The sequence below is a fragment of the Salminus brasiliensis genome, chromosome 4, assembly GCF_030463535.1.
Source record: "Salminus brasiliensis chromosome 4, fSalBra1.hap2, whole genome shotgun sequence".
Lineage (NCBI taxonomy): Eukaryota > Metazoa > Chordata > Actinopteri > Characiformes > Bryconidae > Salminus > Salminus brasiliensis.
In genome coordinates, this window is record NC_132881.1 from 42,497,976 (window position 1) to 42,514,268 (window position 16,293).

Sequence of the window (16,293 nt, forward strand, 5' to 3'; positions counted from 1 at the left end):
GACCAACACCTGCAGAGGGCATGGCACCCTAATCCATCACAGGCTGTGGAAACTTACTATTGGTCTTCAGACAGCTTGGATTCTGTGTCTCTAGGACCTTGATTTCAGACTGATCATCTCAATGATCATCTATCTTAGTGAAATGTAATGAACTAAAATACTATTGTCCTGTGAGGAACAACTTACAGCACCCCCACATTTATTACTACTTCTGGTGCAGGTGCAGCACATCAGCTGCAGATGATTAGAAAGGGTTTTGGAGGAGCCTCAGATATTTAGTGTGGTTTGCTCCTGAAGTCTGTGATATTACCATGGAGAGGGATCTGGTAAGGGATTTAAACAGATCACAGTACAATTAGAAATCAGCCGCTCCACTCTCTGCTAAATCATTTACAAGTGCAACAACTGCCAACATGGCCAGGTCAGGCCGTCCTAGCAAGTCCATTCTAACAGCAGAAAGTCAAAGTACAGCATCTACCATCAGAAAGAGACCACACATGTTTGGGTTTCATGGGATGTGTGCAAGGAGCGCAGCATTTTCAAACAAGAACCTATATCAGCTGTGAAGCATGGGGGTGGAAATGTCATGGTTTGGGATTTCTTTTCTGCAGTAGGACCTGGAAAGCTCACCAACATCGAGTCCACTAGGAATTCTTTATTGTATCAGAGAGAGCTTGAGAAGAATGTGAGACCATCTGTCTTAAAACTAAAGCTGAAACGTCACACAGCTGAAAGACTTCTGCATGGAGGAATGGGACTAGTAGATCATTATAGTGAACACCTGAGAAGTTATTTCAGCCACAATAACTAGAGAGAGGGTGAAAATACCAGCTATTAGGCCACAGGTTGTTCTAAATGTTTCCTTTTTTATTCTTTACATGTTTTTATTTTTATTAAGTACATTTTACATATGATTTGACAATACATGACAACACATTTCTTCAGTTTTATTGGTTTAGTTATATTAACTTTATCCCTTTTATGGGGTTTGTCAACCTTTTCCACATAACTGTATACTGTTTGAATAGCAATTTACTCAAACTTGAAATTAAATATTCCAATAATTTGAAATACTGGATTTCTGCTTTCCATAAGCCATACTATTCAAATGTAAGACAGGCTTGAAATATGTCACTTTATGTGTAATGAATATACAATACATGGCCGTTGATCTTTTTGAATTACATTTTGGAGCTCTACTAGTATACGTTTTTTTTTCTGCACCCAAAGCAGCATGGATATTTTTTTATGGAAGTAAAATCAAACAAGGACATATTTGTGCCTCTCATAATTTATTAATCATGTATTTATTTATAGCTTATAGCATCAACCTAAAGGATATATTACAAAACATTTAATCAGACTAAAATTAAACAAAATCAGATAAATATAAACTCATAAATCTATTCATCAACAAGCAGCATTTTATAATGCCCCTGAAATCCTTCAGGGCAATCAGCAGATGAAGTAGATTGATTGAGGCCATTGAAACAATGCCATTTACAAAGGTGTTACCAAGTGTTTGTGCTACTGCAGGAACAATGCTCAGCAGCCCCTCAGCGTTCCAGCTCCCTCTTCAATGCAATACAGGCCAGTACCAAGAAAGCAGATGCTTCTGACAGGTCATTTAAAGAGGCACAGCTGTGCTGGACAGTTGATTTAGAAAGGCAAGGTGGGAATATATCATCCCATACCACGTAAACTGTAAACATGGTCTGACCCTATGTTAAAACGTAAGTAATTTGTTCTAGGAAATAAGTCACAGCCAATGTCATAGCATAGTAAGTCTCATAGCAAACATCAGCAGTCTTAAAGAGTACAGGTTAGCACACCCCTCCTCCGGGGCAATGTTGCATGTCTTTCAGCACGACTGGACATGCAGCACTGGCAGCCGTCTCAGCACACTTGGGGAAAACAATAAGTGTCTGACCTTGCTACAGATCCACAAAGATGCAGGGTTGCCAGATTGGATGGATGTTTTCGAGCCAAACAACTATTTAGAAAGCACCCGAAGGCACAAAAACCTGCCCAAAATATCAAACCAACTTAAAAAAAAAAGAAATATTCCACAACACCGTTCAAATGCAGCTTTACTTGAAAGACAAATGTACATTATAAAAAGTAAGCCTATTGCGGACGGAAGTGCAGACTTTCAGGGTTAATTCTGCTGCTTCTATCAGCAGTTACATTGTCATTAAACACCAGTGATCTGGATTCATTAGCAGCCCTTCCTGCTCATGCTGTAACAGTGCCTCCATCATGTTTGACAGATGATGTGGTATGCTTCGGATCATGAACCCTAGCTTTTCCGAAACAGTGAGCCTGACAACAACTGCTGTTAACTGTTAAACTGCTCTGAATCAGGAGAAGAAGCTGATTAGCTTCAGCTTGATTAGCAGGATAACAGTCTGCTCACTGGAGAACTAAACTGAAACCACTTATAAACGAAAATCAACTGCTGCTGAAAAGACAAAAGGCTGAATTTCAGGTTCTGTGTGTTTGGATCTGTAGTCACTCACTAAACTAGTCTTTGCTTAGCTAGCTCAGGTAGCTAGCGCTCAGATCCATCACATCCAGCTGCTGTTGATTGTATACTGTTGAGCTACCGACACAAGCGTTGTGACCATAAAAACTTGTGTCTGACAGAGTGAAGTCAAACGACTGGTGCTGGGAGTAACAGAATGGTGAAATGGCCGGCTATCTAGGCTTAGTGACGTTAGCTAGCAGGCAACACAGCACAGGCCGGTGTTCCAGCTAACTGAGGCTCAAATCACACAGGTTCATATCTGATATCTGAGAGCACAGTCAGAGTCGAGTAAACGGTCTTAGGAGTGTTTTTAGACGTTTTCAGGCACAGTTAGTAGACTGGTTCATCCAGGTTTGCTTGCTCTCCCTTTTAGCTAACTGGCAACTAAGTACCAAATTGTTGATTTTCTAACATTCTAATATTCTGGTGTATTTTCTTTTTCAGTCTAATGATGGCCTTCTTCACTTGCATCGTCATCTATTTGGACGGCATGCTCACTTGAATAGCTACCAAATACAAGGGGTGTCCCAATTCAGGGGCTGCATCCTTTACAGAACACGGCCGACACTGCCGTAGCCTCTAAAGGCTGCCAGACTGAGTAGGCCAAACCGAACTGAGATTTCCTGTTTGTGTTACAGCACTGCTGTTCCTGCCCTCACTGTCGCATCACATAACAAACTACTACTTTTGTAGTTTATCTGTAGTTTGGGTGTCCTTGATTGGAACATTATATGCATAAATATTCACAAAATTAAAACAAAATTCAAATTTCAGCAAATGTTTTTTTCAATGGCATGCAATGAATTTCGGGATATGTAGGCTGACGAAGGATCCACCCATCGGACCCTTCGTTACCATGGAAAAGAATCTAAACGGGACCAGCCTAGTTGCGCTACCGTGATGCAATCTACCATTAAATACAGCCTCCGAAGGATGCAGCCCCTGAACTGGGACACACTAACAAACTCAACACTGGTAATTTTGTCCCTACTTAGTCATGAAATATCAAGGGAACAGGTCAGGTACATCTGGCCACAAAACTGCCAAATGTTCCAACACTGTCAATTGTCCACAAAACAGTCAATCACTTTGAGCCTGGGAACATTTCGGAAACATGTAAGAAGTGACTGTAATTGGTAAACAGTTTAGCGACATGTTAGTTAAACCTCTTAAATAATAAAATGATAACTTGTCACTGCCTAAATATTTATTGACCTGATTGTATGTTAATTAATATATAACAAGTGATTGGGAACATTGCAACAAAAATATAGAATTTAATTAATTTCTTTTTTAAATTAGGAAGGTTGGTCAAGCGTTTTCCATTTGACCCATCTTATTTTTCCCTGGACAGAACTGAAAACAGCTCAATCTGGCAACGCTGCATATAAACTAGCTCAACTGACTTCTAGTTATGATAGAAGAGGAAAGAGAAGAGCCAGTTTCCAGTGAAAACATAGCCAGACGCATTGAGAAGCCAGTACTGCTGGATTTTCTCAGGTTTAATATCCAGTGGTGAGGCTCCAGTCTTCTTTGCTAAACAGTACTTTTTTAAATGAAATGGGTATTTATTGGGTAAATACTCCCCATTCATATATTGTGCTAAGCCTATATGATGAATTGTCTTATAACAGCCAAGTAGATAGAGTTTGTGCTCTATCCAATGCATGAAAAAGGATCTTAAGCCAATGAACAAGCTTTTGGAAAATGCCCTATAAGGACAAGACACTCACCAGCGTGTAAAAGACTCTTAATGGTAAGCTTTGGGTAGTTAAAGTGACTATACGGAGTATGTTGAGGGGGGTGGTTATGTGCTATTACTGCTGGATTTCAGGTTACTCAATATGCTTTTTGGTGCATCTGCTGTGGAGCCTGGATCTCTCCAGCCACCAAAGGCCTTCTCCAGGTACAGGGCAGTGGCCAGAGGGAGCCGGTCCTGCAGCTTCCCTGCCACAAGCTGTATTCCCATGGGCAAGCCCTCTGCGCTGAGTCCCAATGGACACTGGGTGACTGGCAGGCCTAAAATATTAAAGATCCCTGCAGGAGGAGAGAAAGACAGAGTGGGAAACTGACAGACAGAGCCATATTAAAGGTTTTAGTATGCCTAATACAAGAATAAGTAAGACATTAGAGGTATACTATATGGACAAAAGTATTGGGACACCTGCTCATGCACTGTTTCTTCCAAAAATATCCTGCTTTTGTTGGAGTAACTGTCTCTAATGTCCAGGGAAGAAGGCTTCCTACTACATTTTGGAGCATTGCTGTGAGGGTTTGGTTGCATTCAGCAACTATAGTGTTAGCAAGGACAGGAAGTTCACTGGATGGGTGGATCACCACCTTACCAGAGCTATTATGGTTCTTTCTAGAACCATTGCCTTTACTAAAGAAGAGTATACAGTGGCACGGTAACCTCTGGTCATAATGTCGTTACTATAAATATTAAAATGAGTAAAATATGATTGAACTGATCTTGATCTTCAAAAAAGTTAAAGACATTTCAAGCTAAATTAGTGTTTTATTTTTGTTTGTACTATTTTAGAGTTAAAAAGGAAAGGAGCACCATGCAAAAGTTTGGGCATCCCAAAAGAGTTTAGCTCTTAGACGACTTTTATCAAGGTCTCTTAGTTATTAGAGCTTATTAAAACGTACTAAAGCTATGGCTCATTCATAGGCACAGATATAAAAGACCAGGTGGTGCCAATTTCATAGCTTTATAAAAACTCTTAACTCCTCAAACCTGGTCCCAACACTCAGCAGCCATGGGCTCCTCTAAGTAGCTGCCTATCACACTGAATACTAAAATAACGAATGCCAACAAAGCATAAGAAGGATATAAGAAGATAGCAAAGCAGGAATGTCCTGAACCGATCCAGTGATTAGGTCCTTAGATTTGCTGTGGCATCCTCTAGGTGCATTCATAACAGAGGAGGAGGCTAATGCACAGACACTAGGGGATAAGTGTGGCAAGTAACAGGAACGGTGGAACCCAGAGTCTAACACAACCCTGATATAAGGGACTCATGCTCTAAAGAACAAGAATCCAGGGGCTCACCTGTGTAGGAGAAGTTGAAGGGGGTGAATAGTGGATGATGGTGCTTTGGGGCCAGTTGGGGGTGAGAGGGGTACAGTAGCACTCCATCTGTGCCCAGTAGTTCCTCCAGGTCCCGCTGCAGAGTCTCCTTCTGATGCAGGATAAACTGAGATGGCTGGGAGCTCTGAAATATCTCCACCAGGGCCAGACCTGAGAGACAGCGAGTGAGAAGTTGAGACAGAGGAGGACAGACTTGGTCACTACTTGACTTCAGTTCAATTTCAGACACTAAAACACACACACACACACACACACACACACACACACACACACACATACATACATACATATACATACATATACATATACATACAAATACATACACACCTATAGCAGCCACAGTGTGGGAGGACAGTCCCAGCATACATTTGAACAGCTCCCACACCGGCCAAACCTTCTTTCCTCCACCCATGAGCTCTGCAAATGAGGTAGGAGCCTGAAAGCCAAAAAATATATCAGTTTTCACTCACCTACATTTTTTATGAAGCACAGCCTAGAAGCAGCACAGTTTATTCATCTCCAATCTCCAGTATACCAACTGACTGGAGACCTGCAGTCTCAGCTGCCCCCAAAAACCTTCATCCCCTTTACCTCCCTTTTGTTTGTGCATATACACACAAATATGAGCCATGTTCATATTACCAAAATGGTTAGTTGAGGTTATTAGGAAGCATATCTAATAACACCGACCCGAACCACCACACCACACCACACCCCACCCAACCCCACCCTCACCGGGACAACTGAGTAGATCTGTCAGGACCAGCTGGTCTTATTTTATTGACACCCTCGCGTGAAACGTATACAAACACCCTAGCAGTACCTTTCCATCCTTGCCAGGCGCAGACATCATCGCTCCCCAGATCTGAAAGGAGTATTTGAGCTGAGGGATGCGTATTTCTTCCACTTTGACCCCGAGGTCAGCTTCCAGCTGTTGAACCACCTGAAATAAAAGAGCATAACACATTAAACAGCCATTCAACAGTTGGGAATCACTTTTCATACTAATAATTAATTTTTATTAATATTTATTATTAGTTATTTATTATTATCTTCTTCAGTGCTGACTGACATTAAATTAGACAAATGCTGTTTTAGGTTTTGTGTGCAATATTTAACATTTCTTCACAAAAGCAAAGCTTTTCTTCAAGGTTTAAGGATAAATAATATATTTTTATACAATAAATACAATAAATATGTATTTATGTAAATCATTTTTTGTATTTTTCAAAAATAAATTTTAAAGAAGCCCTCTTTACATTTAATATTTTATTTATGGTCATTAATTAGGTCATAAATACATTACAAATCATTAAAATCAGTTATAACATATTAATAAAAGGGCAACAGTTTTCTGTAGCTTTCCAAATAATGATAATGAGCTTTTATTAGTCAGAAAAGATCCCTCTGCATACATAAACAAATGAAGTGACTCAATATTGTTTACCTTCATTATATGAATATCTGCTAGAGCTGAGAGGATTAACACGGACTGTTACTGAGAAGGCAAAGTAAGCTTTCACAGCAAAATGTGAGATTTAACAGTAGAGATGAATATGGGCTCAGAATCTGGCAAGAGACAGACTGTTGCCCATACATGTGAGTTATAACTGCTTATTAATGATGTGTAAGGTGTTAATAACCAGTAATAACACATATTAAACCACATAATCTCCCTTTATAAGGGTCGTCTTATTTAAAGTGACACTAGTATTATCCTAATGTTAGTCATTTTAGAGCCCAGTTCAGGATTCTGCACTCTTAAAACACATATAGCATATCATTCTCAGTGGGTACTGGTCTTGGGCTGATAGCAGCGGAAACTGCTGGATTGAATATCTGAGAGGAGATTGAATGAATCTGATCCTGAAACAGCTTATTTACTATGTGTGCTGTGATGTTGCCTGCCGTGTGTTTGAGTATTCTGAGGATGACCTCCTTCGTTTAGATGCTCGTGTTTAGTGAACAGCTTTCATTTAAAACTTCTTTCAAATCTTTTTAAATACATTTCGGTTTGGTATCAGATCAGTATCGTTATGGGGAAATCATAATCATCAGTATCTCCAGTAGTGTACAAACCCTTTTCTGTGCCTGAATCAGTTGGGGGTCTACTGGGGAGAGTAGAGGTGATCCTCCATCATGGGGAACAGAGAAGAACCTGAGCTTCCGCAGGTCGACCTCAGCAGAGAGGGCTAATCTGCAGGGAGGGGAAATGTTTACTGACCATGCTGCCGTGTCAGCACCCAACGACTAACAATGAATCATTCATTCAGTTTGAACTGATTATTTTGGCATTTGGTATACAGTGTATATATATATATATCCTCATATAAATTATACATGATTCATCTAACTCGATAAAGACAATAAAAAAAAAACTAGAAAAAACAACAACTAGCTTTTCTTTGGATCTTCAAATTCGATAACAGTCCAATGATTATAATAATAATAATAATGACAATAATAATAATATTAATGTTGTTATTGCTGTTTAATCAGCCCAAAAATTATGCACTTGACTCACCTTTGAGATCAATGTTTACATTTACAGTATATTGTTCATGTTCTATATTATATAGAAATAATAAGGATATATATGAATATATGATATTTAATTTAATTCAGTAGCAGCAACAAAAATACCAGTTATTCAAAACAGCCCAATATCATTATTTTGGCCAACATATGACTGGATGCTTTTATAATACTAATAATACAAATACAACAACTACTACTACTACTACTACTACTAATAATAATAATACAAAATAATAAGAACAGTGATACATACAATATATATTTCCTGTTATTATTATTATTATTCAATCTGCCTAAAATGTACGCAAATGTACTGGTAATAAATCACAGAGTTCAGCTGAAACTATCTGCCGCACAGATCCCTGGTGAACGTCTGATGTGACTAATGTAAGAAGCTGTCTATTGAGTTACTTTTCTGCAGCAGGTCCTGCCATGATCCTAAGCAGGGGCAGTAGATCTCCAGCGTAGCGGCACATGGGCCCTGTACAGAGGAAGCCTGGCTGCTGCCCAGATGGTGGAGGATACTGTCCAGCATTGTTGACTATACCTGCCATGTCATACACGAACACACAGACACACCCACAGTGCTGCATATTACTGGGCGTACTTTAAGGGATATGCATTTTTTTTACTAGGGAATATTTGTATATCATACAAATACAGGCTCAGTGTGTGTATACAGTACATTCACGAGGTGCACATTTGTGACCTGATTCTTCTGACCTGATGTTGGCTTATGTCCAAATACGCCATTAAAGAAGCAAGGAATCCGAATGCTCCCCCCAATGTCTGATCCTACTCCAATTACAGAGGCACCACCACCTATTATACTTCCCTCTCCTCCTGAAAGAGAGAGAGACAGAGACAGATAGACATACGTCATACATTATATATACATATACAATGACATATATATATATATGTGTGTGTGTGTGTGTGTGTGTATGTGTGTGTGTGTGTCCTAACCAGAGCTGCCCCCTGCTATCCTCCCAAGGTTGTAGGGGTTCCTTGTGATGCCATATAGATGGTTGTGAGACTCCAGCCACATGCACAGCTCACTGCAGTTGGTCACGCCCAGAGGAATCGCCCCTGCCCTCTTCAAAAGAGCCACAGACGGGGCGTCAATCCCTGAAATCACTGCCTTTCTGCTCAGCAGTCCTGTAGAGTTGGGCATGCCTAATAAAAGTACAGAGACATTTTCTGATTATAATTCTTCAGTAATAAGCATATCATACATACAGGCTGCAGAGAGGGCACAGTACACACTAACGAACAGGCTTGTAGTCATGCTTACCCTGCAGGGCGAAAGCCTCTTTCACAGTGAAGGGCACTCCCAGTAGAGGGAGCCTGTCCTCCAACACATCCTCTCCTCCTGTCTCCTCCTCTATCAGTTTATCCACCTGCGCTGCCTCCTGAAGTGCTGCAGTAAACCTGAGAAAGAGAGACAGCAGGAGAAAGAGCGAGATAAGCTCATGAATAGAACCGACCACAGGTCTTCTACAGTGTAATGTGCCTGACTCACCTGTCCTTAACCAAAGCATTGATCAGTGGATTGACCTCCTGGATACGATCAATGTAGGCCTGAACCACCTCAACACTTGTTACCTAGGGTACATGGAGAACCTCAGTATTCATACGACAGACAGACTTAAAGAGGAAAAGTAGGATTTATTGTGCTGTTAGACGTGTTATTATGTGACTCTGTAGCTCATGTTCATGTCTGTCCCAGTAGAACCTCTCCCGACAATTCCCAGAACACATTTTGCAAATTGGAAATCCCTGTGGGAATCCCTGTGGTGCTCGACAAATCCACATACCATATTATTTAACATGTGATGACTAATGAACACTGCGTAAAACTAAAAGTAAAACTGCTCCTAAATGAAAGATTTTGAGGGTAGAAATTGAATTTACACTTAAATCTTCTTCCTTTAGTTTAATAATAATGACAAAAATAACAGGTTATTGGGCTATTGTCAGAAATATGTATGTATGCATTCCCTATAATGTGATTTCCTCTTGTTAAATTTAAATGTAAAATATTTAAAAAGGATTTTCAAATGCTAAATGCTATTTTATAGAATTGTTTTATGATTATACCTATGCTTATGTTTGTGTCTGTGCATGATCAATAAAAAGAAAAGGAAAAACAGGTACTAGCCTAGCCACATCAGGCTAATAACAATCAAGATAGCGTCAGTATAACTTCTTTAGGCCAGACTAAATGGATTCCAGAGACAAGGTTCACCCTTCAAACTGAGAAAATAAATATGGATATAATATGGATTATAAGGAAGCTCATTCCTGCCATCTAAAATAGAAAAAAAAGCATTAAGCATCTCATAATAATGACTTAGGTAAAGGTGCACCTTCACAATACCATTTATCACTGTGCTATGTACAGTGAAATGTGTACTACCCATCTGTGGTACACAGATGAACACACACACACATACTAGTGGACTAGGGGTAGTGAGCACATACACACTCCAGGGCCCAGGTAGCAAAAAGGGTGAAGGGCCTTGCTCAAGGGCCCAACAGAGGCAGCTTGCCGAGCCCGGGTATCGAACCCACAACCCTGTCATCAAATGCCTGGAGCTCTAACCACTGAGCCACCACTACCCCTATGTCAATATAATGAGAAATCATCTAAAACTAGATAACGTATCCCAAAACAATGACTTACTGTCTCAAAATAATGAGACATTGTCTCAAAATAGTTAAAAGCGCCCCAAAGGAATGACTTCTTGTATCTGGATCCTAGTGTCGGATCAGTGCATCCCTATTTATAACAGATGTAAGAGCTGTGTCTGTTCATTAGTCATTCCTATATTAACTTGAGGCAGACTTGTAGAGGATTCCAGGCCAAAACGCATAAAGGGAGGGGTGAGGTATATCATGGCCGACCCTTTGCTCTGACCCTGGCTTTCTACGCTGGCTTTCTAATATGCAAAGAGATGAATCTCACTGTACTGTACAGGTAGAAGGTGTACAAGTATAAAGACAAATATCACCTTAACCTAAAAGAAAAGTAAAGAGACATGTGCATAAATAAATGTTAAGCATTTATTAACTGATCAGGCTCTTTTCTTTCCTAAAACTGCCAACAGAGGCTAGAAACTGTCCCCACACATTAGACAAGCTGAGAATTACGACATAAGCCTTGAACAATAGCTGTTGTAGCTCAGCTGTCTTGGCCTCCACACACTCCCCAGCAGCCTGAGTTCAGTATAAACACGTGGACACCTGCCACCATCTTACACACTGATATTTCAGGCTCTCTAATCCGCAAATTCATGCTTCTGCGAAAACATGGGCATTGACTACATTTCCCATAATTCCCTACAGCATTTCACCTTGCAAGCCCGCATCTCTTCCTCAAACAGACCTGACAGGGAATACGGGGCTTCTGACAGCGCCCAAAACGAGCTTTACTAAGTGACAGTGACATTTTAGACATTTAGTACAGTAAAATAAAATTATAAATGAACGAGTTCAGCTGTTATGGCGTGTTTTCCCTGCTTACTTCTTTACGACGAATCTGCCGAGCGAGTTGGATGGCCGGAACTGTGAGCAGTGGATTAGTAATGGGTGGAAGTCGAGCCTCTTCGTCGTTTCCTCGTTGAGGTGCAAATATCTCAAAAATTGCAAAAAACACCCTCACAACAGCTCTCAGCAAAAGACCCAGAAGCCTCTCCAGCCGTGTCATGGCCATGGCGAGCAGATCACGACGACGGCGGATGCCCGGTTCAGCGGTGTGGCGCTATCACACCAAAAACACAACCCTTCACTGCCCCCATCATGCAACACGGTGTAACTTCACGAATAAAACGCACCTTATTACGACCTGGTGACATTTCTGCTCAACACCAGAAGTGGAAACACACTCATTACATTAACTAGAATCCATAGGAATACTTTTCACTATATGTCCAAAAGTATCCAGACACTCATCAAGTAGAGGCTCAGAAGGGTTGTCTGTATACTTTTGGCCACCTCTTCCAATTAGTGAATTCATTTGCACACACACAGGGTTTATATAATCAACATAGCAAGCATAGCATGACCAACAGCATATGACGCTCAGGAGCAGCTGCATATGAGCCTAAGGTCACCATACCCAAGGCCAGGGGTCAGCTAAAGGGATATGAAGCCCCTCAGGATTGAGCTGTGGAGCGCCATCAGATATCTTTGGGGTGAGTTAGAGAGGTGTCACCTGATCTCACTGATGCTCTTGTGGTTGAATGCAAGCAAATCCGTTAATCACAGCAATGTTCCAGAATCTAGTGGTAAGCCTTCCCAGAAGAGCAACTGTATCAAACAAGATTGCACATGGTGATTCACAATATGTCCAAATGTTTGTGGACACCCCTTCTAATGAATGCATTTAGGTACTTCAAGTTGCATCCATTGTTGACACAAATGTGCAAATGCACATAACAGCTTGTCTAGTCCCTGTAGAGAAGTACTACTGCCAATAGAATAGGACTCTCTAGAGCAGATAGACCTTTGAGATGAGGTGTGGTGATGATCATCCAACATCCTGACCTCACTAACACTTTTGTCACTGAACGCAATCAAATCCTCACAGCAATGCTGCTCCAAAACCTTCTTCTCTGGACAGTAGAGACAGTCACTCCAATAAAAGCTGGATACACTCTTATATAATACCCTTGATTTCAGAAAAAACAATGAATGAGCAGGTGTCCCAATACTTTTGTCCATATAGTTTATTTCTAATCAACACCTGTAGTGAATAGTAGCTCATTACATTCACTCGACTGAATCTAGACAAAAGTATCCAGACGCCCCTTTTCTTAATCATTTAGAAGGTTTGTCCGGATACTTTTGCCAACAGAATGGGACACTCTGAATCAGCTACACACGAACCCAAGGTCACCATGTCCAAGACCAAGGGTCGGCTAGAGGAGTATACAGCACCCTAGCATTGAGCTGTAGAGCGGTGGAACTGCATTGTCAGGAGTAATGGAGCTCGGTCCAGTATCACTGGGGTAATTTGGAGCAGTGTTTGGAGTGTGATTCATCAGTACCTGACCTCACTAATGCTGGATGCAATCAAAACCTCACTGCAGTTTTCCAACATCTATTGTAAAGCCCACCCAGAAGAGTAGAAGCTGTTACTGCTATTGTGGAGTCTGTGTGCCCACACTTTTGGGGAGATATTAGGTTGTAAAATTATTGAAAATGGGCCTGTATCCTACATTTGTCCTCATAATTAATTTTTCCATGACCATCTTCCAGCCTCTTTTCATATTGTAGAATTAAACAGACATTAATGCTTCTGTTACTGTAACTTTAAGACTGATGGATGAGCTCTGTGCTGATTGGCTGTCCTGTATTGTGCCTCATTCAAAAACCTCTCAGAGCTAAAACACTCCTAAGAACTGCAGTATAAGTGGGTGGGGCTAAACTGTGATAAGACGAATAGGTGATATGTAAATGAGTTGGTTCTTGTGAATTTAATCCCTTATATGGAAATTGAACAGGGTTTATATATATATATAATTATAATTATTAAATTATAATTATTAATTAATTAATAATTAATAAAAATGAATAATTTAATTAATTAATTAAAATATTATATATATATATATATATATATATATATATATATATATATATATATATATATAAGACATTTCATAAAACAAGGGTAATTCAGTTTTTTAAAAACTACAACGATCAGCCAAAATAATAAAACCACAGACAGGTCAAGTGCATAAATTGCTTATCTGGTTCCAGTATCACCTAGGCTGTCTAGGCTTAGGGTCTACATATTAGGCAGGAGGTGAACAGTCAGTTCTTGATGTGCTGGAAGCAGGAAAACTGGGTAAGCTTAAGAATCTTAACTGTGAGGGCTACACGACTGGGTCAGAGCATCTCCAGAACATCAGGCGGGTCTTGTGGGGTTTTTCTGGTATGCAGTGGTCAGTACCTGTGACCCAACCAGTGACACGGTCATGGGCACCCAAGGCTCATGTGATGTGATGTGATCCATGGAGGCCCCACCCCCACCAATTTACAGGTCTTAAAGGATCTACTGCTGATGACTTGGCGCCAGATACCACAGACAATAAACCTTCTTTATGGTCTTGTGGAGTCCATGCCTCAGTGGATCAGGGCTGTAGGTCGACATAGACACATTAGGCAAGTGGTTTTAATGTTATGGCTGATGGTAGACGCTGTGGTAGAGCTACCTGTAGATCCTGTGAGGACATTTTAGGATTGTTGGAGACTTCTTTATGCACTCTTGTGGTCTGCTGTTGGGCTGAACTTGCTAGACCCGGGCTGGCCTGGCCATGCTGGAGGTTGCATAAATGTTCTCCACTTGTAAATGATTTAGCAGACAGTGGAACGACTGATTTCTAATTGTTCTGAGATCTTTTTAACCCCCTTTCAACCTCCTCTGTCTCTACAAGCTTCTTTCTGAAGGCCTTAGAGAGCTCTTTGGATCTGGCTCCCAGACAGACTCCTCCAGAATCCTCTCTAACCATGTTCTGATCATCTGCAGCTGAGGTTCTGCACCTGATTCTCATTTTCTACATTTTAAGTAATAATAACTGTGGGAGGGTCCAAATAATATTTTATGGGGTGTCCTAATTTTATCACATCACTTAATAGTCACTTTAGAGAAACTGCAACTTTCTATTAAGAAAAGAAAAAGGAAAACATAATAATTGGGCATTTCAATAATGTTCACAAGAGGGCGATACTGAGCAGTTTAAGCATAAAATCAAATACTGGCAACTTCATCAGTGTACCCGAGGCTCATACCTTACTCAGAGACACTGTTTTATTGTAATTCTGAAGTAGAAACACTTTTAAAAGGAGGCTTTGCTCTGTTTTAGTTGATTAGTTACTGCAGTGCCTTCAATGATTTAAATATGATTGATTACAGTAAACGGATCATGAACATTTCACCTAACCTGGGTGCCAAATAATTGTGACTGACTGTAATTGTGACTTTTCCCCTGATATTTATTTGATAAAATTTTAATTATGGGCCTGGGGTTGATCAAGGGCTGCCATGGATGGTTCTAGGGGGCCACAAGTGGTTTTAAGGAGGGAAGGGGGGCAGTGCACCTGTGATAATAAGCTTGGCCCCCCTATGCCCCCCCCTAAATAAGGCATGATTGACCTCACCTTTGCAAACAAACAGCAACAAAGTAAAACCAATTTAGCTAAAGCACCAAGTTTCCCTCGCTGTGAGTTGTTGGTCTGTTTGTATGAAACATGAGAATCTATAAAATACAGAATATAATATAGTAAAATATGAGTGAAAACTGTTTACAATAATAACTATAATGTTAAATGATATTTAAACACTGATTTTGGTCTGTTATTGTCCACAGTGCACGATAAAGTGGCCCCTTGAACAGTTACTGGCCCCAGCTTGGGCATGCAGTAAACTCTAGACAAATAAAATAATAATAATAATAATAATAATAATAATAATAATAATAATAATGGCTTTATGGATTGAGATTTATTGTACCAGCTGTAAAACTTAAACCACCCTCCTAATATTGTGGAGGTCCTCCTTGTGCCAACAAAACACCTCCGAAGTATAAAGGCATGGACTCCACGGGACCTCTTCCTTAACACATAAGGCTAATTTTCATCTCCTGTCCCTCACAAGCTGATAATGCATGGTAAAAATGATGACTTCAGGATCATAAACACCCCTCCCACAGTTACTGGATGGAGCTCCTTCACTGCTCCACAGTCCAATTCTGGAGGGCTTTACCCCGATTAGACATACTATTAGCACCACCTGCCTAATACTGAGAAGGTCCCCTTTGTACTGCTAAAACAGATCTGACCATTGGAGACATGGACTCCACAAGACCTCTGATGGTGTCATGTGGTATCTGGCACCAAGCCGTTGGCAGCAGATCCTTTAAGTCCTGTAAGTTGTGAGGTGGGGTCTCAACGGGTCATATCAGTCAGCCTTGGGCACCCATGACCCCATCTCCGCTTCACTGGTTGTCCTGGTTGTCTTCCTTGGAGCACTTTTGGTAGGTACTGGCCACATGGCTCAGGTCTTCAAGAACTGAACTGACTGTTCATTTGCTTCCAGTGGTTTTAATGTTATGGCCAATCAGTGTAT

At 40.6% G+C, this 16,293-nt stretch overlaps 1 protein-coding gene across 1 annotated transcript; it reads right to left on the minus strand.

Annotated features, from left to right (window-relative positions):
• Positions 1-856: 856 nt before the first annotated feature.
• LOC140554960 (fatty-acid amide hydrolase 2-A-like) lies at positions 857-11,937 on the minus strand. The gene is made up of 11 exons (XM_072678515.1): positions 11,686-11,937; positions 9,682-9,764; positions 9,454-9,590; positions 9,126-9,335; positions 8,883-9,002; positions 8,571-8,706; positions 7,701-7,818; positions 6,445-6,564; positions 5,949-6,057; positions 5,583-5,771; positions 857-4,564 (listed from the first exon to the last, which is right to left on the minus strand). The coding sequence occupies exons 1-11, from the start codon at positions 11,872-11,874 to the stop codon at positions 4,335-4,337; spliced, it is 1,641 nt and encodes a 546-aa protein (XP_072534616.1). The 5' UTR covers positions 11,875-11,937; the 3' UTR covers positions 857-4,334.
• Between the last annotated feature and the right edge of the window lie 4,356 nt (positions 11,938-16,293).

Excerpts from the sequence above, each read along its gene's own strand:
- LOC140554960 (XM_072678515.1), bottom strand. The coding sequence starts at position 11,874 with ATGGCCATGACACGGCTGGAGAGGCTTCTGGGTCTTTTGCTGAGAGCT. Across the intron at positions 9,765-11,685 it reads GGCAGATTCGTCGTAAAGAA|GTAACAAGTGTTGAGGTGGT; the intron begins GTAAGCAGGGAA and ends CATGTACCCTAG. Across the intron at positions 9,336-9,453 it reads AGAGGCTTTCGCCCTGCAGG|GCATGCCCAACTCTACAGGA; the intron begins GTAAGCATGACT and ends TACTTTTATTAG.